Here is a 24113-nt window from a genome sequence, read left to right as displayed (position 1 = left end):
GACCATATGGATGTGATAGACATATATAGAATTCTACATCCTGAGGCTATGGAATTCACTTTCTTCTCAAGTGCACATGACACATTCTCCAAGATAGAGCACATACTGAATAATTAAGCAGTCCTCAATAAAAGGATTGGGATGATATCATGCATACACAGATCCCAATGCTATGAAACTTGAAGTCAGTCATAGGAAAAACTCTGGAAATCCTCCAAAAACATCGAGGTTAAAGAACACCCAATGAAAGAACGAATGGGACAATCAGGTAATTAGAGAACAAATTTAAAAGTATGTGGAAACAAATGAAAATGAAAATACAACTCTTTGGGATGCAAGAAAGGCAGTCCTCAGAGGAAAGGACATTGCACTCCAGGCCTATTTCAGGAAACTAGAAAAAGCACAAATTCAAAAATCTAACAGTACACCTAAAGGAACTAAAAGCAGAGCAGCAAGAGCACCCCAAAGCCAGCAGAAGAAGAGAAATAATAAAGATCATGGTAGAAATAAACAATACAGAATCCAAAAAAACAGCTGAACATATCAATAAAACCAAGAGTTGGTTTTTTGAAAAAAGAAACCAAATTAATAAACCTTTAGCCAGGCTTCTCAAAAAGAAAACAGAGCCCTGCAATAGACAAAATCACGAATGAAAATGGATTTATTACAATCAATCCTTCAGAAATACTCTCAATTATCAAGGAATACTATGAAAAATTATATGCCGACAAGCTGGACAACGTAGAAGAAATGAACAAATTCCTAAACACACATGCACTACCAAAATTCAAACAGAAAGAGATAGAAAATCTGAACAGACCCATAACCAGTGAATAAATTGAATCAGTTATCAAAAATCTCCCAACAAATAGGAGCCCTGGGTCAGATGGCTTCCCCGAGTAATTCTACCAGATATTTAAATCAGAGTTAATACCTATTGTTCTCAAGCACTTCCAAAAAATAGAAATAGAAAGAAAACTTCCGACCTAACTCTACAAAGCCAGCATAACTTTCATTCCCAAAGCATACAGAGACCCGACCAAAAAAGAGAACTATAGGCCAATATCCTTAATGAATATGGATACGAAAATCCTCAACAAGATACTTGCAAATCAATGTCAACAGCATATAAAAAGAATTATTCACTATGATCAAGTGGGGTTCATTCCTGGGTTATAGGGCTGGTTCAATATTCAAAAATCCATCAATGTGATACATCCCATTAACACAAGAAAAGATACAAACCATATGATCCTGTCAATAGATGCAGAAAAAAGCATTTCACAAAAATACAGCACCCTTTCTTAATAAAAACCCTAGAGACAGTTGGGATAGAAGGAACTTACGTAAGCATCATAAAAACCATTCATGAGAAGCCCACATCTAATATTATACTCAATGAGGGAAAAACTGAGAGCTTTCCCCCTGAGATAAGGAACGCGACAGGGATGATGACTCTCACCACTGTTGTTTAACATAGTGCTGGAAATCCTAGAATCAGCAATCAGACAACAAAAGGAAATAAAAGGCATCAGAATTGGCAAAGATGAAGTCAAACTTTCACTTTTCACAGATGACATAATACTCTACATAGAAAACCCAACAGACTCCACCAGAAACCTACTATAACTGATCCATGAATTCAGCAATGTCGCAGGCTACAAAATCAACATACATAAATTGGTTATATTTTTGTACACCTTTAATGCAGCAACAGAAAGAGAAATCAAGAAACTGATCCCATTCACAAGTGCACTAAAAACCATAAAATACATAGGAATAAACCTAACCAAATATGTAAAAGATCTGTATGGTGAAAACTATAGAAAACTTGTGAAGGAAATGGAAAACAATGAAGTAGAAAAACATTCCTTGCGCATGGATCAGAAGAATAAATATTGTTAAAATGTCAACACTACCCAAAGCAATCTACACATTTAATGCAATGCCAATCAAAATTGCAGCAGCATTCTTCTCAAAGCTAGAACAAACTATCCGAACATTTGTATGGGTCCACCAAAGTCCCCAAATAGCCAAAGTAACATTAAAGAAGAAAACCAAAATGGGAGGCATCACAATCCCAGCACTTAGCCTCTATTACAAAGCTGTCATCATCAAGACAGTATGGTACTGGCACAAAAACAGATACATAGACAAACGGAATAGGATAGAGAACCCAGAACTGGGCTCAGAAATGTATGGTCAATTAATCTTTGACAAAGTAGGAAAAGTGTTCAGTGGAAAAAAGACAGCCTCTTTAATAGATGGTGCTGGGAGTATTGAACAGCAACATGCAAAAGAATTAAACTAGACCACCTTCTTACACCATACACAAAAAAGAAACTCAAAAATGAAGGACCTCAATGTGAGACAGAAAACCATCAAAACACTAGAGGAGAAAGCAGGAAACAGCCCCCTTGACTTCAACTACAGCTATTTCCTACTCGACACATCCCCAAAGGCAAGGGAATCAAGAGCAAAAATGAAGTATTGGGGCCTCATCAAGATAAAAATATTCTGCACTGCAAAGGAAACAATCAACAAAACTAATAGGCAGCTGACAGAATGCAAAAGAGAGTTGCAAATGACATGTTGGATAAAGGGCTAGTATCCAAAATCTATAAGAAACACACCTGAAAAACAAATAATCTAGTGAAGATATGGGCAGAAGACATGAACAGACACTTCTCCAAAGAGGACATCCAGATGGCCAAGAGGTACATGAAACGATGCTCAGCATCATTCATCATCAGGGAAATACAGATTAAAACCACACTGAGATACCATCTCACACCAGTCAGAGTGGTTAAAATGAACAAATCAGGAGACTATAGTTGCTGGTGAGGATGTGAAGAAACGGGCACCCATCTATACTGCTGGTGAGAATGTAAACTGGTGCAGCTACTTGTGGAAAACAGTGTGGAGGTTCCTCAAAAAAGTAACAGTAGAACTCACCTATGACCCAGAAATAGCACTGCTAGGAATTTACCCAAGGGACACTGGAGAGCTGATGCATAGGGGCACATGTACCGCAATGTTCATAGCAGTACTTTCAACAATAGCCAAATCATGGAAAGAGCCTAAATGTCCATCACCTGATGAATGGCTCAAGAAGATGTGGTTTATATATACAATGGAATACTACATGATAATGAGAAAGAATGAAATCTGGCCATTTGTAGCAACGTGGATGTAACTCGAGGGTGTTATGCTCAGGGAAATAAGTCAGGCAGAGAAGGACAGATACCATATGTTTTCACTTATAAGTGGAAGAGGAGAAGCTTAGCAGAGGACTATGGGGGAAAGAATAAAAAAAAACTCATTGGGGAGAGGGAGGGAGGCAAACTATGGGAGATTCTTGAATACTGAGAACAAATTGAGGGTTGATGGGGGTTGGTGAGAGGAAAAGGGGGGTGATGGGCATGGAGGAGGGCACTTGTTGGGATAAGCACTTGCTGTTATATGGAAACCAACTTTACAATAAACTATAAAGTAAAGTAAAGTAAAGTAAAATAAAATAAAATAAAATAAAATAGAGCAGAGATCATCAGGATGGCAAAATCGTTAAGAAGCAAACATTGACAGAATTGAAAGGAGAAATAGACAGTGTTTTAGTAATAGTTGGAGACTTCAAACATCACACTCAATGCATAGAACATCTGGCCATAACATTAGAAAGAAAATGGGATTATAGCAATGTTATAAGTCACCTATACCTGGGGCACCCAGGTGGCTCAGTCAGTTGAGTGTCTGAATTTGGCTCAGGTCATGGTCTCATGATTCATGAGATCGAGTCCCATGTCAGGCTCTGAGATGACTATTCAGAGCCTGGAGCCTGCTTCAGATTCTGTGTCTCCCTCTCTCTCTGCCCCTCCCCTGCTTGCACTCTGTCTTTCTCACTCTCTAAAATAAATAAACATTATTTTTTAATAAAAATAAATAATAACCTAGACCTTTCTAGAATAATCCACCAATCAACAACATGGTATACATTTTTCTCAAGTGCACATGGAACATGCTCCAGACATGTTAAGATACAAAACAAGTCTTAATAAACATAAAATGATTGAAAACATATGAAGCATCTTCACTGACCACGACAGATTAAAATAAGAACCAATGCTAGTGGAAAATTGGAAAATTAAGCACTGTAGAAATTAAACAACACACTTACACACTTAAACATGTCCTAGCCTTACATCTTGAGAAACTAGGAAAAGAAGAGAAGACTCAAACCTAGCAGAAGGAAGGAAATAATGAAAATTAGAGTGGACATAAATAAAATAGAGAATAGAAAAATACTAGAGACAATCAATAAAAACAAATGTTGGTTCTTTGAAAAGATCAAGAAGAATGACAAACCTTTAACTAAACTGACAAAGAAAATAAGAGAGAAGACACAAATAACTAAAATCAGAAATGAAAGTGGAGACAGTACTACCAACCATACAGAAATTTTTGAAAATGTGAGAACACTATAAACAATTGTACAAAACAAATTAGATAACCTAGATAAATTGACAAATTCCTAAAAGCACACAAGTTAACTGAAATGACTTAAAAAGAAATAGAAAATTTCAACAGATACATAAATATTAAAGAGATAGAATCAGTACTCAGAAACCTCCCAATAAAGAAATGTCCAGGACCAGATGGTTTCACTGGAGAACTATACCAAATATTTAAAGAATAATTAACACCCATCTTCAGCTTTCCAAAACACAGAGAAAGAAACATTTCTTAACTAATTTTATGAATCCAGCATTATCCTGATACCAGATAAAGATGTCAGAAGGAAAGAACATTAGAGACCTTATGAATATAGATGTGAGATACAGATGCAAAACTTCTCAACAAAATACTAGCACACTGAATCCAATAGCATATCAAAAGGATGATATACCATGACCAAGTGGAATTTACTCCAAGAATACAAGTGTGTGGAACACCCAGATGGCTTAGTCAGGTAAGTGACCGATTCTTGATTTCAGCTCAGGTCATGATCTCATGATTCATGGGCTCGACCCCACGTCAGGCTCTGTGAGGACAGTGGGAAGACTGCTTGGGATTCTTTCTCTCTCCCTCTCTCTGCTCCTCTTCCACTTGTGCATACACTCTCGTGTGCTCACTCTCTCTCTCTCTCAAAATAAGTAAGTAGAACATAAAGAAAAGAATACAAGAGTGATAAACATTTGAAAGTTAATCAATGTAACACATCACTGTACTAGAGTAGTGTAATACATTACCGCAATAGAACAACAATAAAAACCACATGATAACCTAATTTGATGCAAAAAAAGACATTTGTGTAAATCTGATACTTTCACGATAAAAAAAATTCAGAAAATTAGGCAGAGAAGGGAAATTCCTTAATGGGATAAAGGCCATTTATGAACAACCCACAGGTAACATTATGATCAACAATAAAGGACCAAAAGGCTTCCCCCTAAGTTCAGGAAAAAGTCAAGCATGCCTACTTCCATCAATGTTATTTAACATTATTCTAGAAGTTTTAGCCAGAGTAATTAGACAGGAAAAAGAAATTAAAGGTATTTAAGTAGGAAAAAGAAAAATATTATTTGTAGATGACATAATCCTATATACAGAAATTCCCAAAGAGTGCACTAAAGTTAATAAACAAATCCAGCTAAGTTTCATGTTACAACACACAAAAATCACAAAAGATCAACACACAAAAATCAATTATGATTCTATATACCAGCAATGAATAATCTGAAAAAAAGGAATTAAGAAAGTAATTTCACTTGCAATAGTATCTAAAAGAACAAATCGTTTGGGAATAAATGTGACCAAGGAAATGAAAGCTTGTACACAAACTACAAAATATCGCTAAGAGAAAAAATATTGTTAAAAGAAATTAATGATTTTCATGAATATAAAGGTATCCATTATTATATATTGGAAGACTTAATATTTTATAAGTTTAATTATTTATTTTGAAAGACAGAGACAGAATGCATGGGGGAGGGGCAGAGAGAGAGGGAGAGAGAGAATCCTAAGCAGGCTCTGTGCTGCACTGAGCCTGACACAGGGCTTGAAATAATGAAACAATGAGATCATAAACTGAGGCAAAACCATGAGTGGGACACATAAGCAACTGAGGCACCCAGGCGCCCCAAAAGATTTAATATTGTTGAGATGGCAATACACCCAAATCAATCCACAGATTCAATATAATCCCTATTGGAATTCCAATGGCTTCTTTGATATGAATGGAAAAGCTGATCTTAAAATTCATATGGAATAAAAAAGGATTCAGATTTAATTTTTTTAAAAAGAAAAAGTTGGAGTACTTACACTTACATTTTTTCATTTCTAAACTTACTACAAAGCTACAGTAGTCAAAATCTTGTAGTACATGCATAAAGATAGACCTAGAGATGAATGGAACAGAATTGAGAGTCCAGAAATAAACTGATAACATCTAGAACAAGTTGATTTTGAGAAGAGTGCCAAGTCCATTCAACAGAGAAAGACTAGTGTATTCAACAAATGGTGCTAAAACAAGTAGATTTCCACATGTAGAAAATGAAGTTGGACCCTTTCCTAATTCCATACACAAAAATCAACTCAATGGATCAATGACTTAAACTTAAGTTAAAACTATAAAACTCTTAGAAGAAACCAAAAATAAATCTTCCTGGCTTTTGAATTTGGCAATGGATTCTTAGATATGACAACCAAAGCACAAGCAACAAAAATATAGGTAAAATGGATATCATAAAAATTAAAAACTTTTGTGCATTGAGGGACATCATTAACATTAAAAATCCTTACAGAACAAAAGAAAATATTTGCAAGTCATATAGCTAATAAAGGATTTTTACCTTGAATATAAAGAACTACTACAATATAACAACAATAAAACTTGGGTAGACATTACTCCAAAGATGATATGCAAACAGCCAGTAGGCACATAATAAAATGCCCAACACCATTAGTCATTAGGGAAATGCAAATGAAAACCACCACGAAATACCATTTTGCACCTACTGGGATAGCTCTTAAAATTTTGAAAATAACAAGAGTTGATAAGAATGTGGACAAACTGGAAACCTTGTATGTTGCTGGTGGAAATGTAAAATGATGCAGCTGCTGTGGAAAACAGTTTGACAGTCCTTCGAAAAGCTAAACATAGAATTACCATATGGCTTTGCAATTCTAGTTCTAGGTATCAGTTTTTCTTTTGGGAGATGAAAATGCTTAGAAATACTATTGATGGCTGCATAACACTGTGAATGCAATTAATGTCACTAAATTGTGGACTTAAAATAATTAAAATGGCAACTTTCATGTTATATATATTTTACCACAATAAAACAATGTGAAACATGTTGAAAGTGATGGACCATGAGGGCTTAGTTGGGTAGGGAATGAAGGTAAGGCAGGAGGTGACCTACACAAATGGAAAAAGCAGAAGAGATAAGGGACAGGTGTGTCTGACAATACTCAAATTTAAGTTTGGGTTGCACCATGTACTTTACCAAGGGCTGTGGGCATTACAGTTGCAAAGTAGGTATATATGCTGGAGCCAGATTCAGACTGCAAAGGTTTGAATATCAGCTCTGCTACTAACCAACTCAATGAAGTTGGCCAAATTACATAACCAATCAGTATCTCCACATTCTCATGTTTTAGGAATTAAATGAAATAATACAAATAAAGCACAGAGGATGGTAGCTGGCACATAGTAAGCACTTAATAAATGTATAAATATTAATAATTATTACTATACATAACAAAAAGTTCATGCTTTGGAGTTCTCAAAGCCTAAACTCCCCCCCCCAATCCTGTCTCTAAACAGGAGCTCCAACTTACTAAGACTCCAGGGCATATTATAAAGATACAAATGTTAAAATATAGGTGTAAATAAAAAACTTTGGAAATGGAGAAGGAGGTATTAATTCCAACATGGAGACAGGGCAGATAAACATGTCAGAGAAGACTTCAAATGGCCTTGCATTTGAGACACAAAAGCAGGAAATTCCATAAAATAGTCAGAAAACAATAGCCCAGTGTTGCTTGAATGTAGGTCACATGGTGGGATATAATGGGAAAAATGGAAAATACTGAAGGATACAGAGCATTGAAAGCCTTGCTAGGATATTGTATACATGAGTATTCCCATTGAAAATTCCTCTTTTAAAAGTGAGGGTGCGGTGTGCTGTAGGAATATTAATTACATTACTTTATGAGATGAGAAAGAAAGATGAGAAATACATCCTGATTTTTACCTACAGAGGTAACATTTTAAAAAAAGTAACATCCAGATGAGCCCTGATACTACATGGGGTTGCCCAAAAAACTTTCTAGAAAAGGGGTGAAACCAGGGATGAATAACAGGGTTTTGACTTCAAGTACATTCCAGGAAAAATTTGGGAAATGACGGTCTCCCATAACTTCCACCCAAGGAAAGTCCATCAGATTGTTGCCTTGACACAAATACCTCAAACTTATCTTTCTCTTTAGCTGATGGGGGATTCCATATTGATTGTGTGCTCCATAGAGCATTTAAGACCCAGAATATTTCCAAAGGGTCTGGTCCAATTGCATTGTGAAGACCCCAATTCTGAAATTACTACACATAGCTGGAATTACAGAGGATTAAAAAAATTATAAAGAACTTCAAAAATCATCTAAGTTACAGCTGTACATTGCAAAAAGCCCACTTTTTTTCAACTTTAATGAATATATGTAGCCAGTTGTCCTTCATTTTAATTCCTAGATGTATAATAGATAAGTTCAGAACTGATCTTATTAAACTAGGGATAGATTCTAAAACCAGGAGTACATGATTCTAAAACCAGGAGTACAAAAAGTCTGTTGACATTTTTTCAGTTTAGGCCTTCCCCCAAATACATAAATTAGGAGAAAGAGGAAGTTCAAAAGAAAGACTGGTATTTGTACACTGATCCTAATACCTATATTTTCCAATTCTGGGCAGGAAAGGAAAGAGGACAATAACAGCAAAAGGAAGCAGAGGTGTACCTTGATCCCAATTTATGCCAGCCAGAATCTAATTTTCATTAAGTACGCTCAGGAAGAGCTGAAGCAGTATAGAGAACATGGCTTCAGCTCTGTAAACTGCACACATAAGATAGGATAATGGAATTAGGGGAATTAATTCCTTCCTAACTACACACCCCTAAAGGACTTTGGGATCCTGTAGCTATCTTACTGAGCTCAAGATTCTGAGCTCTGACCAAAAGGGATCAGCACAAACACAGTGCTGCCACCAAAGATAGATGCAAATTACCAAGTTCAAAACATTGGCCAGCAAACAAAAGTAAGGATGAGAGTACACCATCACCAAGGCAGGACAAATGAGACTATCCATGAAGCAGTTTCTGTAGTTTGTCTCCAAGAAGACCCTCCCCTGTGGCCCAGGACTACAAGGGAAGGGACTCTTGGATGAAACAGTAAACCTGGTACACATGGATGGGCGTACCTAGAGGTTGAGGGCACAGTAGGGCTGGGTCCTTCAGAACCATACTTCCATGACTTTTCTGAATGGGGATAAGAACCAGGAATCCTCCTGGGAGTTACAAAGCTTCAAGATATCCTAATGAGATATCTTATGTTAAAGGGTGAACAGAAGTTCTGGGACTCAGATTGGAACGAAAGTATCTATGGTTCCCTTTCTCCTAGGTCTGTGTCCTCACCCTTTCCCCAGATCTGCCCAGATGTCATCTAGTAACACAGTCCTGTCTTCTTGTGTATAGTGATTCTACTCCTTGAACATGATGAAAGTATAGGATCTATCAATATGAACTTGGTTTGTACACTCCTACACACACAGACAGTGCCCTTTATCATCTTTGTGTTATTTGTGTTTTATCCTTCTGACTAGACTTTAACTAAAGAACTAGGACAATGTTTTCATCAGTTTTAGCATGCAACTTTATTAACATGTAAATGAAGTCTCAAATGAATACACTTATGTCAATATAAAGCACAATAATATAGCTTACTCAGGATGAAAAGGTTCATTATCAGGTCATGTTGCAGAAAGATTAAAAATATCTCAATTTATATAGCACAACAAAAATCAACAAACATTCAAGCTCTCAAGATCATTTGGTATGCATAAAATTGCCTCCATCAATCAACACAAATAACATAAATATTGAATTTACAATTATAATATGCATAGCTTCATATTGTAACACCAAAAAAGTATTCATAGCTCTGTGAGAACATATAGCTATTTAGAGTTTGAGTATTAATCTTATAACTTTATCTCTCACCTCAGGATCACTGTGTTCTGCTAAGTCTTGGAGTTTCTGACCAAACTCTTTTGCTTCTTGGAATATGGAAATAAGCTCAGATTTAGTGAACTCTTCCTTGGTAAAGAGCTTCACCTTCTTTTTGAATTGGAAATTTATATTCTCAAATATTTCAATGATACTAAGAATATTAGCCTTTGACTCATTCTTGTTAAAGGGTGCAACCAATGATGACAGTACTTTGGCACTAATCAGTTCTCTTGTATTGGCTTGATTTTTAGACAAGCGCAAAAACACTTTTAAAACATAAAACTTGGTTTTGACACTTCCTTTGTTTAACAAGGTGAGGAAATCTGGAATGTAATTAACAATTATATGGTGATCCTCAAATTTCACACTGAGGGGCACTAATAATTTTAGTCCAGTCAGTTGTACAGGGGAGTTCAAGGGAGAAGAGATTATGTCCTTACAAACTTGATGTATGTATGGTTCTCCTGGTTTTGGTTCTTCAGAAGACTCAGAGTTGTCATCTACCATATTTAAAGCTCTAGGGTGTTCTGTAACATTGGGATTATTGATCAAGTTTTCAATCATAACAGTAATACCTACATCATGAATTATATCTTGGGTAAATGGATAAGCAGGACTGATGCCCATTATCATTGTTGCTATTTCATGAATAAAAGGATCCTTAGTTAACTTAAGTAGTGCAACAAGTTTATCGAACTCTTTAGGCTCTAAACTAAAGTCACGTGATTTACAGCGGCAGGCTTTTGGATTGGGCCCATACTTTTCCCTCTCCCTAATCTGGCTTTTGATCTCAGCTAAAGTTTGAAAGTAAGGTCCATTATAGGGTGGGATCTTGGTCAGAGGGCGAATCCCCAGAGGAGTTTCAATCAAGGTCTCAACGAGAGTCCAATTCCCTTCTGGAGGCAAGGATGGCTCCCCTCTCTCTATTGGGACTAGCACACTATACCTGGCCCTTGACCATGCTGCTGCTTTTTGCTTTATAGTGAGTTCAGGTTTCGGTATGGGCTTTGGCTTTTCCTGGATCTTAGGTGGAGGCTTATAAACTTGAAAAGGAGTCTCCTCTTCAGGCCAGAACCAAGATCCTACACTAGGCTCTTCTCCCGTCCAGAACCAGGAGCAGACATTTTCTTCATCTTCATCACTGGACTCAATTACAATACCAGCTCTTTTTCCAGCCCCAGCCCTGAATTTGATGTCATCCTTTCTCCTTCTCTGGGGTCTGGATTCAATATTGGCCTCATCATCAGCCTTGGCAAAGGATCTGATATTGGCTTCACTTCCAGTACCAGCCTTGACTTCGTACTTGGTCACAGCACTGACCCTGGCCATAGGCATCACCTTTGACTTGGCTTGGTGCACTATACCAGGTTCTGCCAGGGATTTTGCTTTAGTCTCAGTCATGACTCTAGTCTTAGCCATAGTTTCCATCTTGTTCACATCACTTGTCATAGGCACAGCCTCAGTGTAGGTCACTGTCTGTGTCCTGGCCACTGCTCCATCCCCAGGCTTGGCCCTGGTCACTGGTCCTGTTTTCAGTTCTGCCTCAGCCACTGCCTTGGCCTGGATATTAGCCTTGGCTCTAGGGTTGGCAGGGCCACTGATTCCAGCTTTCAGGCAAACCTCAGACCCTCCTCTGCCCCTGCCTTAGCCTCAGAGCCAGTCATGATCCAAGTTAAAGACAAGGCCAAGTTCTATACCCCCAACCCCGTTTCAGACTTGACTGAAGGTCTGTCTCAGGCTGGTGTTTTCATACAAAGTCCATTTGTCACTCAGCCCCCTTTCCAACTACAAGCTCTGCCAATGATATAAACAATGTGCAGAGGAAGCTCACTCAGAGAAAGGAAGGATGGCTCTGTGCATGAGCGCAGCCCTGTGGAGGGTGGTGGTCTTCAGCCACTCCAAGGCCACCAGATCTGCCACTGAAGTTGGACCTAGGGGTGGAGGAAGGAAATGGGGCTTTGAGTCTCTTCCAATTGATTTCTTATATTGATTAGAACAGAGACACAGGAGAGTTATGGACATTCAGTGCTAAGTGGGAGAAATAGATAATTAGCACACTCTCTCTTCATTTCACACTCTCTACAAAACTGAAGGTGCTACTAATCTTTGCAGACACAAAACAGAGGTATGGAGAATGGGTGGGAAAGCTGAATGAGAGTGAGAGAGGCTAAGAAATCCCTAGACTGGCACTTTATCCCTGCTGGACCAAAACAGATCTCTACTATTTCATCCTACAGGTCTACTGGGGAAATCTTCATACTAATACAAAACTTCACTGATCTGGAGTAATTTTCTCCTCCTTTCTTTGCCTACAATGTTGACCAGACCTATAGCATACCTACAGGCAGCTGGATGGACAAATAAACAAATAAGAAGATATGGAAACTGATCTCTTATTTAAAAGATCTTGGTCCCTATATGTGTAGTTTGTCTAGTATTTCCCTCCTTCTGATCCCATAACCCCATTGCCCTAATTCAGGACTGGCCCTCCTCCTCCCTGTTGACCACCATTTTTCTGTTCAGTGACTGCCCTTGCAGTTTTCTAGTTCAAAATTGGCCTGGGTGAATCATAAGAATTGGAAAAGCAAATGGGAAATCAGAAAAACAAGTGTTAACGTTCTATAATCCCAAAGCTTTCAAAGACTCCAGCAGAGGACCAAACAGGGGTTACTAAACTGGAAGACAAAAGAGAATAGAATTCTCTAGTTTCAATCCTCTCCTGTCCATGTACCCTCACACCAATCGTAACAGACACAGGGCATGTTTCTCTTCATTATTTTCTAGGTTTAGTTGGGTTATGACTTGCAAACATTCACAAGTGAGGGTTCCACAGACCTGGGGATGGGTCTGTACACAGAGATTCACAAACACAGAGATAAATAAATGGAAGGAAACACAGGAGACAATGGAGACTAAGTCCCTGGTAGAGATTAGCAACTGAGATCTGAATCCCTTCTGGATAAAGGTACCTGTTTGTCAAAATTTTCTGCACCTCTTCTTCCTCTCCCTCCCTCCCTTCCTGCTCCATTCCAAATGTCTGACAATGCCCCTGAACAGACAACTCAAACATCCCTGCAAGATAGTGGTGGTGATAGTAGAGATGGAAGGCTCAGACGAGCCATGGAAGTTGTTTGGAAATCAACGAAAAGTATAATTTCCAAATTTCGCCTAAGCTCTTCTGTTCCCTTCCTCTCCCTAAAGCATATCCTTTTATGCAACACAACAGGAGCAAGGGAGGACTGTTTGGAAAGCATGCAGAAAGGAGATCTGGAGTGTCCCCTGGACTCCTACCTGTTTTAGTCTTAGCCATCTACCAACTCCAAGCACTGCCCACCCAGGAGAAATTAGGCCAAGTCTCCTTTTCTTATCCCCTCCCTTTGTGGTTTGCAGGCCTCTAGAGATCTTTACAAAAACATGCTGTACCGAAAACTTAGAAATAGGCCTACATATATAAACACACGTTACACACCCAAAGACCAAATGAAAAGACACTGGGAGAGACTTGGTTATTAATGGTCAGACTCGTAACCAGTACATGAAACGATGCTCTAATTCAGGGCCATTATTACCAAACAGTTACCACTTCTTTTCACACTCTCCCCCTCCCAGGGTTCCCGAACAGCTGTTCTCAAAGGCGGCAGCAGCCCCTCTTGCTATTATATAAATCGCCATTTCTCCGCTAGAAGCAGATACTATACTCCTTTACCTTCCCCCAACACCGACGGAGGTGGGATTACTGTTTAGAAATCAAGCTAGAAAGAAACAGATCTTTTTAAATTTATAGTTGTGTGCCAATCAAATTACCCGTCCCGTCCCCGTCCCCCTCCGTCTCACCGCTCGCAGCCCGGAACAGGTCACGTATTCCACGTTTCTCGGATACCCATCTCCACACTCCCAAGAGATGCCCGCCTTTTCACTAACCTGTTTTGCTTGGAATAGTGGCAGTTTTCTTATTTCTTTGCCTCAAGGAGGTGCCTTGCCCTACAGAAATGGGGACGGACAGTCAGATGACAGGAGCACAAGAGACAATGGCGGCGACTGTGTTAGGAGATTGGTCTGGCACCTGGGATTTAGGATGCCTGCTTTGTCAGAGTAAAGGCCTTAAGTGGCAAACAGCTGTCCCTTTCGGTATATCCCTTCCTCCCGTCCCCAACCCTCCTCTGGGACCCACGCCTAGCAACGAATTAACAGCTACCTTTTCTTCCGCAGACTTTTGCCACGTCCCCAGCACCAAAAGCTGCAGTGGGAGGAGCTAGAGCGTAGTGTAAGGGGATCCGGCTTTAAATTAGCGGAATGATACCAAGCTTTGCATAGCGCCACTTCTCCCTCAGTCGGTTAGTTTCCCCGGGACTTTTTCTCCTGGGAAGTGCGGCGGCAGCATTTGGTTATAGAAGAAGCAGTGCTGGACGGAGAAAAGTAAACAAATGTCAAAGGGTCTCAACATTAGTTCCCTTATTTCAGGATCTCCCCCTCCAAGCATACGCTTTTATTTTTTTTCTTGAACTGAAACGCATGCGACTTCTGGGCAGTGGTGTCAGTCATTTTGCTCTGGCCTGTCTTGCGGAAGGATACTGAAGTGTTGCTTTATGCATTTCACCTTTCCAAATCCTAGGCTCACCTAAATAGGTGGATTGGAGGGGGGCAAGATAAAAGAGTCTGGAAAGAAAATCAAGACTGAGAGAAGGGAGTGTGTTCTAATCTGTTCTAAAGCTGTGTCCTCTCTATGAAAGAAGTCCCTCCAAACTGCCATTCCAAGAATTTAATTCTTTGCATGAGCTGGGCTACTGTGAGCTTGGCGTCTGGAAAACTGCTGTGGTCTGACCTGTGATCAAAATCAAACACCTTAGACTTTCATTGCTCCTCTCCCCTAAGTCTCTCATCTTTATTACTTACATGTTTCTCGCACTGAAATAGTCGAAGCTAAGGCGGGATAAAGTATAGGGAAATCAGTGATGGACAGAGAGAAGCATATTAATACCAAACTACCCCTGTGTGTACCTGTCCCCATTCTCAAGCTCTGCCTCCCCTCCTGATGTCTACGATATTTCCCGCATCTAAATATGCATGGGCCTGAGCATGGGCAAGAGGAAAACAACTCTGTACTCATGAAAGAGTATTAATAGTGAAATAACTTGTACTTATAAACTACCTGTTCTGGAGGTTCTAGAATGGCTTTCCCAAGTTTTTCATTGTCCATGAGGCCATGGAAGGGAAGAAGGTGCAAAGGGGCTCCCAAGAAGGCCTCACCACTGTCTTTCTTCTAGAAGAAAGTAGACCTTGACCTCTAACCCAGAGAAATTAACCACTAGTCTGTGCCCAGAGTTGTTCTTTCTACCACACTGTGTTTTTGTTTTTCTCATTTGAAAAGGTAGGACACTGTTCCATTTCCAGGTCCAACAGTTGCCCAAGAAAAAAATCCTGTTCGTATAAGGATCCAGACAGGGTCATGCAGTCCTCCCTATCCGTCACCTCACAGCCAGGTGTCAGGTACTACATAGGGACAGTTTTGGCTTCTCTTACATGCTCCTCTCTAAGGAAAAGGGACACTATTCATGCACTTCTCAAGGCAGATCCTAGCTGCTTTAACTCCTTTACTTTTACCACTGCATTCTGCCTAATGAATGCATATGCTTTTTCTCCCTGAGTATATAAATTTCTTTGAATTTCCATCCCGAGCAGTGTCAGGAGGGAATTTGAATTTGACTGTAAGTTCCATGAAGGAAGGGCCCCTTAGTCTTTCCCCCCTGTTCTCAGTCTTGTTCACCACTGTATCCTCAGTGCCATACATGGAAGACAAAGTAGTCAGTTAATACTTGAAGGAGATGAGGGCCATTGAGTCATGAGAATTCCATGGTATTTTCTGTTGGTTATAGATCAATGCCTGTCTGTAAGTGTGTCTTTGTCTTTGATGTCTGTAACTCCAGGGCTTAGCCCAGAGTCTGCCACATAGGAGATGCTTTATATGTAAGTTTTTGATGGAGGAAGGAAGGAAGCAAGGGTTTACCAAAATATATTTTAGAAAGAAACCTGGGGTATCTTCTTATCTCATATTGTAATAACACTTGGAGGATACATATAATTTGGATTTGGTATTAGTGGTTTGTTATTCTTTTTTGTCTTCTATTCTTGTTTAGAATTATGTCTTACTAAGGTCCCTAGTATATAGGAAACCCCAATGAATTTATAAATAAAATATAATAGCCAACATCCCAATAGGAAAATATGCAAATAAATGAATAGATTGCTCATTAAAAAGACAAGTGTACGTTTCTTAAGTATATGAGAAAATACTTTATCTCACTGATAATGTAAGTGCAAATTATAATTACAATGATATACTGTTTTTCATCGGTCATATTGGCAAAGAACAAAAGTTTGGAAACAAACCATATTGGAGAATAGGTGAGAAAACTGGCATTCCTCTAGATTATGAGTTGGAGTATAAATTGTTACACCCTCTGTGAAGGTTATTTAGCAATGTTTATCAAAATACTAATGCACATAACAATTGAGCAGCAATTATATTTTAATAAGCTATCCTAAAGTATTATTTGTACATTGAAAAATGCTATATGTATAAGGATATTCACTGCAGAATTGCTTTCAATAGTAAATGATTGGAAAATTTGGAAAAAATCATAAATAGGAGTAGGTTAAATAAATTATAGTTGATCTCCATGAAATATGCAGCTGTTAAAAAGAAAGAGCAGCTCTATCTACATATACTGATATGGGAATGATGTACAAAACAAATTTTTAAGTGAAGAAAGCAAGATGCAGAACAATGTTTAGTGTGCCATCATTTGTTTAATAATGCTTTATTTTATTATATATATGCATATAATGAATATATCTGTTAATAGCAACAAGTAACTAATAATGGCTTGCCTTTTTTGGAGGATAGCCTATTGGCAGACAAATAATGGAAGGACACTTGATGATTTATGTGTACGAACTTCTGTGCTTTTTAAATTTTGAACCTCATGTTTGTATTAACTACTAAAAATAAATTGTAATTTAAATAAAATATTCCTTAGCATCAGATGATATTTAAAAACTTACACCACATGTTCTTAGAAATGCTGAAAGACCTCAGGCCTAAATACCTGGATTCTAAGCTGGGCCATCATTTCAGTAAAAGACAGTGAGAGAGTCATTTTTGTTTGTTTAGGAATGTTTCCAATTCTGTAATGGCATCAATGAGGGTAGATGGCTTACCCTCCAGATTTAAAGGACAAGCTTGTTACAAAAATCCTTTATCTACACACTTCTGTGCAAATCACAATCTAGTTTACTAGATAAGTCCATAATAAATGCTGTTCTAGTACTAATGCTACTACTAAGGATAATGCTTTCCATTTAGGAGAATGTGTTTGAATCCATACAGAAACATGATGTGAAACAGCATTCTTGATACTCATAAAACACCCAAGGAATGGAAAGGGTAACTACTGAAAATGATGATTATGAGAGCTATGTTTTCTATGTCTTGGGCATCTTTATTTTTTTGGAGAGGTTCCAGATTTGGACCGTTCCATTGGAGGAAACAGAGAACAGTGAGATCGTAGTTCTCATGATGATGCTTTTAATTGAATTTATATGTTGCTTTAGAACTGTTATTCTGAAAATGGTTTAGTTTCTTTTCTATTATGTAATTTCCTATTTAAATTGCCAGGAATGTCCACTTTCCATATCCTTTGACTTATTTTTATTACCTAAATTATATATGTTCACAGTAAAAAACCTAGTAATTGTATGAAAATTAAAAGAAAAAGATATTGCATTTCCTAACACTGATAACTACTCCTAACATGTTGGTATATATCCTTCCAGACTTTTAGAAATGAAAATATGTGCATATATATTTACACATACACACACACGCATGCGCACACACAACTTCCAAAAATAATATTTCATTATACATATTTCATTGTAATCAATTATCTTTCCAGAAACATAAAACATTCTGTTATTTTTCCCATTTAAAAACACACTATCCTGACACCTCTCTTTCCACAATGCTTCTGCCGCCACCATTTCTTGCTTCAGTGACTTTTCTACTTGTTTATTTATAGTATTCTTCAATATGACTTCTTGAAATTATGTTTAGAAAAATTTTAATGCAAAATAAAATTCTTATGAAATGATGCTAAGTGGAAAAATATATTCACTAAAACAATTTAACCTAGAATAAAAATTATATAAGGAAATAGTATGTGCAAAGAAAAGCAAAAATCAGCAGTAGTGATCATATTTATGGTATGGATTATGTGAGGTTCCCCCACAGTTTTATATCCTTGTGTATTTCCCATATTTCTACAATAAGTATACTATATTCATAAATAATTCAGTATTATTTTTTAAAGGATCCTACTGTGGATTTTTTAAATTGTGGTGAAATACAGACAACATAACCTTTACCATTTTTTCTTTTTTCTTTTTTTTATTTAAATAGTTTATTACCAAGTTGGTTTTCATATAACACCCAGTGCTCTTCTGCACAAGTGCCCCCCTCCACGACCATCACTTCCTTCCCCTTTCCCCCTTTCTCCTCAGCCTTCAGTTTGTTCTCAGCATTCAAAAGTCTCTCATGATTTGCCTCACTCCCTCTCCCCAACTCTTTCCCCCGCTTTCCCCTTCCCATGGTCCCCTATTAGGTTTCTCCTGCTAGAATTATGAGTGAAAACATATGGTATCTTTCTTTTTCTGCATACCTTATTTCACTTAGCATGACTCCCTCCAGGTCCATCCATTTTGCTACAAGTGGCCATATTTCATTCTTTCTCATTGCAATGTAGTATTCCATTATACTATATATATATATGTATGTGTATATATATATATACATACATATATATATATATATATATATATATATATATATATATATATATATATACATACCACATCTTCTTGATCCATTCATCAGCTGATGGACATTTAGGCTCTTTCCATGATATGGCTATTGTTGAAAGTGCTGCTATGAACATTGGGGTACATGTGCCCCTATGCGTCATCACTTCTGTATCCCTTGGATAGATCCCCAGCAGTGCTTTTGATGGGTCATAGGGGAGTTCTAGTGTTATTTTTTTGAGGAGCCTCACATTCAGGTTCTTCAGCCATTTTGAGTTTATTTTTGTGAAATGTGTAAGAAAGTGGTCTAGTTTCATTCTACATGTTGCCACCCAGCTCTCCCAACACCACCTGTTGAAGAGGCTGTCTTTTTTCCATTGGATACTCTTTTCTGCTTTGTCAAAGATTAATTGGCCATACACTTGTGGGTTCAGTTCTGGACTCTATTCTATTCCATTGATCCATGTGTCTGTTTTTGTGCCAGTACCATACTGTCTTGATGACAGCTTTGTAGTAGAGGTTAAAGTCTGGGATTGTGATGCCTCCCGGTTTGGTTTTCTACTTCATTTTACTTTGGCTATTAAGGACCTGAATATGAGATAGGAAACCATCAAAACCCTAGAGGATAAAGCAGGAAATAGACTCCTTGACCTCAATCACAACAATTTCCTCCTTGACATATCCCCAAAGGCCAGGGAATCAAGAACAAAAATGAACTGTTGGGACCTCATCAAGATAAAAAGCTTCTGCACTGCAAAGGAAACAATCAAAAAAACTATTAGGCAACCGACAGAATGGGAAAAGATAGCGGCAAATGGCATATCAGGTAAAAGGCTAGTATCCAAAATATACAAGGAACTCACTACCCTCCATACTGCAAAAATGAATAATCCAGTGAGGAAATGGGCAGAAGACCTGAACAGACACGTCTCCAAAGAGGACATCCAGATGGCCAACAGGCACATGAAACGATGCTCAGCATCACTCATCATCAGGGAAATACAAATCAAAACCACCCTGAGATACCACCTCACGCCAGTCAGAGTGGCTAATATGAACAAAACAGGAGACTATAGATGCCAGTGAGAATGTGGAGAGATGGGCACCCTCCTACACTGTTGGTGGGAATGTAAACTGGTACAGCCACTCTTGAAAACAGTGTGGAGGCTCCTCAAAAAAATAACAATAGAACTCTCCTATGACCCATCAATAGCACTGCTGGGGATCTACCCAAGGGATACAGAAGTGCTGACGCATAGGGGCACATGTACCCCAATGTTCATAGCAGCACTTTCAACAATAACCAAATCATGGAAAGAGCCTAAATGTCCATCAACTGATGAATGAATCAAGAAGATGTGGTATATATATACAATGAAATACTACATGACAATGAGAAAGAATGAAAAATGGCCACTTGTAGCAAAATGGATGGACCTGGAGGGTGTCATGCTAAGCGAAATAAGTCAGGCAGAGGAGGAAAGATACCATGTTTGTACTCATAGGTCTAGCAGGAAAAACCTTATAGGGGACCATGGGAAGGGGAAAGGAGGGGGGAAAGAGTTGGGGAGAGGGAGTGTGGTAAATCATGAGAGACATTTGAATGCTGAGAACAAACTGAGGGCTGAAGGGGAAGGAAGTGATGGTCATGGAAGGGGGGCACTTGTGGGGAAGAGCACTGGGTGTTATATGAAAATCAACTTGATAATAAAGTATTTAAATTAAAAAAAAGAAAAATATGGGTTTCAATTTATTGTGTTCTCTGGAGAGTTCATGTTTGTAGTGATGTCTCTGGTGCCTTATATTCCTTGTGACATTTCTCTCATAGAGTCTCTCTTAAGATTTCTTGCAGGGCTGGTTTGGTGGTGATGTATTCTCTCAATTTTTGTTTATTTGGGGAAATCTTTAACTCTCCTTCTATTCTAAATGACAGGCTCACTGGATAAAGGATTCTTGGTTGCATATTTTTCCTTTTCATCACATTGAAGATTTCCTGTCATTCCTTTCTGGCCTGCCAAGTTTCAGTAGGTAGGTCTGTAACCACTCTGATAGGTTTCGCTTTGTATGTTAGGGCTCTTTTATCCCTAGCTGCTTTCAGAATTCTCTCTTTATCTTTATATTTTTCCAGTTTCCCTATGATATGTGATACCAAAGGTAGATTCAAGTTATGTCTTAGGGGATTTCGATGCACCTCTTGAATTCCAATGCCTTATTTTTCCACACAGATTGGAGAAGTTCTCAGCTATAATTTGATCAAGCCCTCAATTCAGGACCTTTTTCTCTTTCTTATTCTTCAGGAACTCCTATGATATGGATATTGTTGGTTTTGATTGCATCACTCATAATCAAATTCTCCTTTCCTGCTCCTGAATCAATTTCTCTCTCTATTTCTCTGCTACCTCTTTTGCTATAACTCTCTCTCTTCAATCCGTGCAGCAGCTGCCTCTGTTTTATTATGTACTTCATTTATAGTCTTTTTTAACTCATAACAGCTATTTTGAAGGTCCCTAATCTTTGTATCAATAGCTTCTCTGATGGCTTCCATCTTTTTTCAAGCCCGGCAATTAATTTAATGACAGTTGTTCTAAATTCTTGTTAAGTTATGTTGCTTGTGTTCTATAGCTGTGATTTCTTCCAGGAATTTCTTTAGATAAGAATTCTTTTGTTTCATCATTTTGGCTAGCTTTCCATCTCTTGTCAGTTTTAAAAGCTCGTTCTGCACTGTGCGCCTGTTAGTATTGCTCTATTAAAGGATGCTCTTTGTCTGTTCAGAGTCTGTCCTTTCAGGAGGTGTTCTTTTAATGGTGTCTCTCGGTTTCTCTTTTTATGCCTCTGATTTTTTTATTTCCCTACTCAGTGATATTTGGGACACTCCACCATGTGTGCTTTGGCTTGTTTCTTGAGGTAGCCCTGAAAAGTAAAAGAAACAAACTCACAGGGAACAACTACATGCAAACACACAAACAAATCGAACAAACAAGCAAACCAAAAGTGGAAAGAAAAAAAGAACAGAAAAGAAAAGAAAGGACAGGAAAAAAAAATGAAGGTGGGGTGGGGGGACAGAATCAGTCAAAGAAAAAGGGCAGTCTGAGAGCATAGAACCCACAGACGGGAGAGATAAGAATGAGATAAAGGAAACTATATATGAATGGCAAGAATTGATCTAATCACAGCAGTGTATAAATGTTGTCTTTCCCAGACTCCCTGGGGGAAAGGGAGAAAAGAAGGAAAAAGGAAAAGAGAAAACATGGGAAAATTAAAAAAAAATAATAATTTTTTAAAAAGCAGCTCTCCAGCGTGGATGGGTGTGGTTTGGTGTAGGTAGGTAGGGTCTCAGGGGTTGCTCTCTGAGGCCCTGCCTTAGTGGTTGTGGAGAGAAGAATGGTAGCACCCCAAGCTCCCCTCAGACCACACTTTGCAAGCTACTCTCTTGAGTCCAATCTCCCCGTGCCATGGGTGGGACAAATTACCTTGGTTTTTCTAACATCCACCAGGTTTCTAAATCCTAGTCCATGCACTTTAATGCTGCTGCCCCAGTTAAGATGTCCTCCCACTGGCAGGCAGCTTTCTAGCTGGAATTGAATAAGGGCACTGAGGTGCCAGCTTTTCCCTGGCTCCGCTTGGAGTCTGTGAATTGCCATGCCCAAGGAAAAACAAGCCTGCTGAGGGGGATAAATTTTTCTCCTTGTGCCCAGCGGCTATATATGGGATATTTGTGTCTCTCCTTCTCGGGTGGAGGTCCCTGTCTCCAGAGATCACTCTATGAGCATTTTTGGTCTCTCTTTCTCTTCCTCTTGGCTCTCCACCGCACTACACGGCCATTCCACACTCGGCCCTCCAGGGTCCTGTGCCACTTCTGCACACACAGCACTCTGCAGCTCTGCATCACCTTTCAGGGTGCTTTTTATCCCAGCTAAACTTTGGACTGGCGTTCCCTCCTCCTCAGAGCCTCCTGTCCCAGTTCGCACTCACTCAGGCATCCATGAGGCTGTCATCTATAAGGAGTCCATGTGCGCACCTCCCATTTGTGTATATCAAAGTGTTGTGGCTTTATTTCTTCTCAGTTTGATAGTTGCAGGCAGGCAGAGATTACAGAGCTCCCTATTTCTCTGCCATCTTGCCGCTCTCTCACTAGAGAGAAGCAATTTGAGAATTCTCAATAAATTTTAAAAGATTGAAATCCTACCAAGTATCTTCTCTTGACCACAGTGTAACGAAACTGGAAATCCATAATGGAAATAAAACTGGAAAACACAACAATATGTGGGAAATGAACAACACGCAGTTAAATAACCTATTGGTCAAAGAATAAATCATAAGGAAAAATTTAAAAATACATTTAGACTATTGAAAACAAAAACATAGTATATCAAACGCAAAAGCAGTGCTTAGAGGAGAATGTATTTATTAGTCAAAAGGTATATGAAAATCAAAATCACAATGACATGTCACTTTGCAATTGCTACAATGGCTGTAATTTTTTGAAAAGTGTTGGTAAGAATGTGGAGATATTGGAACTCTTGTACACTGCTGGTGGGAATATAACATGTTTCTGCTGCTGTGGAGAACGTTTGATGGTTCCTCACAAAATTAAACACAGAAGTACCATATGACCCAGCTACACTCCTAGGTGTATACCCAAAAGAATTGAAAAGAGATGCTCAAATAAATACCTATATATGAATGCTCATGGCAGCTTTATTCACAATATTCAGAAGGATGAAGCCACCCATATGTTCATCAAGAGGTGAGTGAATAAACAAATGGTGGTATATACATACATTGGAATATTAATCACCAAGAAATAGGAATGAAGTACTGAAATAGGCTTCAATGTGAATGCACTCTGAAAACATTATGCTAAGTGAATGAAGCCAGACACAAAAACTCACATATTGTATGATTTTATTTATTTGAAATATCCAGAAGAGAAAATAAATAAAGATAGAAAGCAGATTATTTGCCAGGGGCTGGGGAAGA

General features: G+C 38.5%; 2 protein-coding genes across 5 annotated transcripts in view; both read right to left on the bottom strand.

Annotated features, from left to right (window-relative positions):
* LOC115283647 (G-protein coupled receptor-associated sorting protein 2) overlaps positions 1 to 14548 on the bottom strand; it is an 89084-nt gene extending 74536 nt beyond the window's left edge. For 2 of the 4 annotated variants that reach the window (XM_029929927.1, XM_029929934.1), the window contains exons 1-3: positions 14473 to 14548; positions 14199 to 14258; positions 12109 to 12208 (exon numbers count right to left, since the gene is read on the bottom strand). The gene's annotated coding sequence lies outside the window, so the exon portion shown is untranslated. Of the gene's footprint in view, positions 1 to 12108; positions 12209 to 14198; positions 14436 to 14472 lie in introns of those variants that run through there. The other 2 variants (XM_029929929.1, XM_029929928.1) reach the window with 2 other exon arrangements.
* ARMCX5 (armadillo repeat containing X-linked 5) lies at positions 9904 to 13949 on the bottom strand. Its single transcript, XM_029929678.1, has 2 exons — positions 13858 to 13949; positions 9904 to 11916 (listed from the first exon to the last, which is right to left on the bottom strand). Exons 1-2 carry the CDS (start codon positions 13947 to 13949, stop codon positions 10230 to 10232), a joined length of 1779 nt encoding a protein of 592 aa, XP_029785538.1. The 3' UTR covers positions 9904 to 10229.
* Positions 14549 to 24113: the final 9565 nt, after the last annotated feature.

This window comes from Suricata suricatta, chromosome X, assembly GCF_006229205.1.
Source record: "Suricata suricatta isolate VVHF042 chromosome X, meerkat_22Aug2017_6uvM2_HiC, whole genome shotgun sequence".
Taxonomy (NCBI): Eukaryota; Metazoa; Chordata; class Mammalia; order Carnivora; family Herpestidae; genus Suricata; species Suricata suricatta.
The sequence above is the reverse complement of the archived record's forward strand: the minus strand, read 5'-3'. Positions and strand labels throughout refer to the sequence as shown.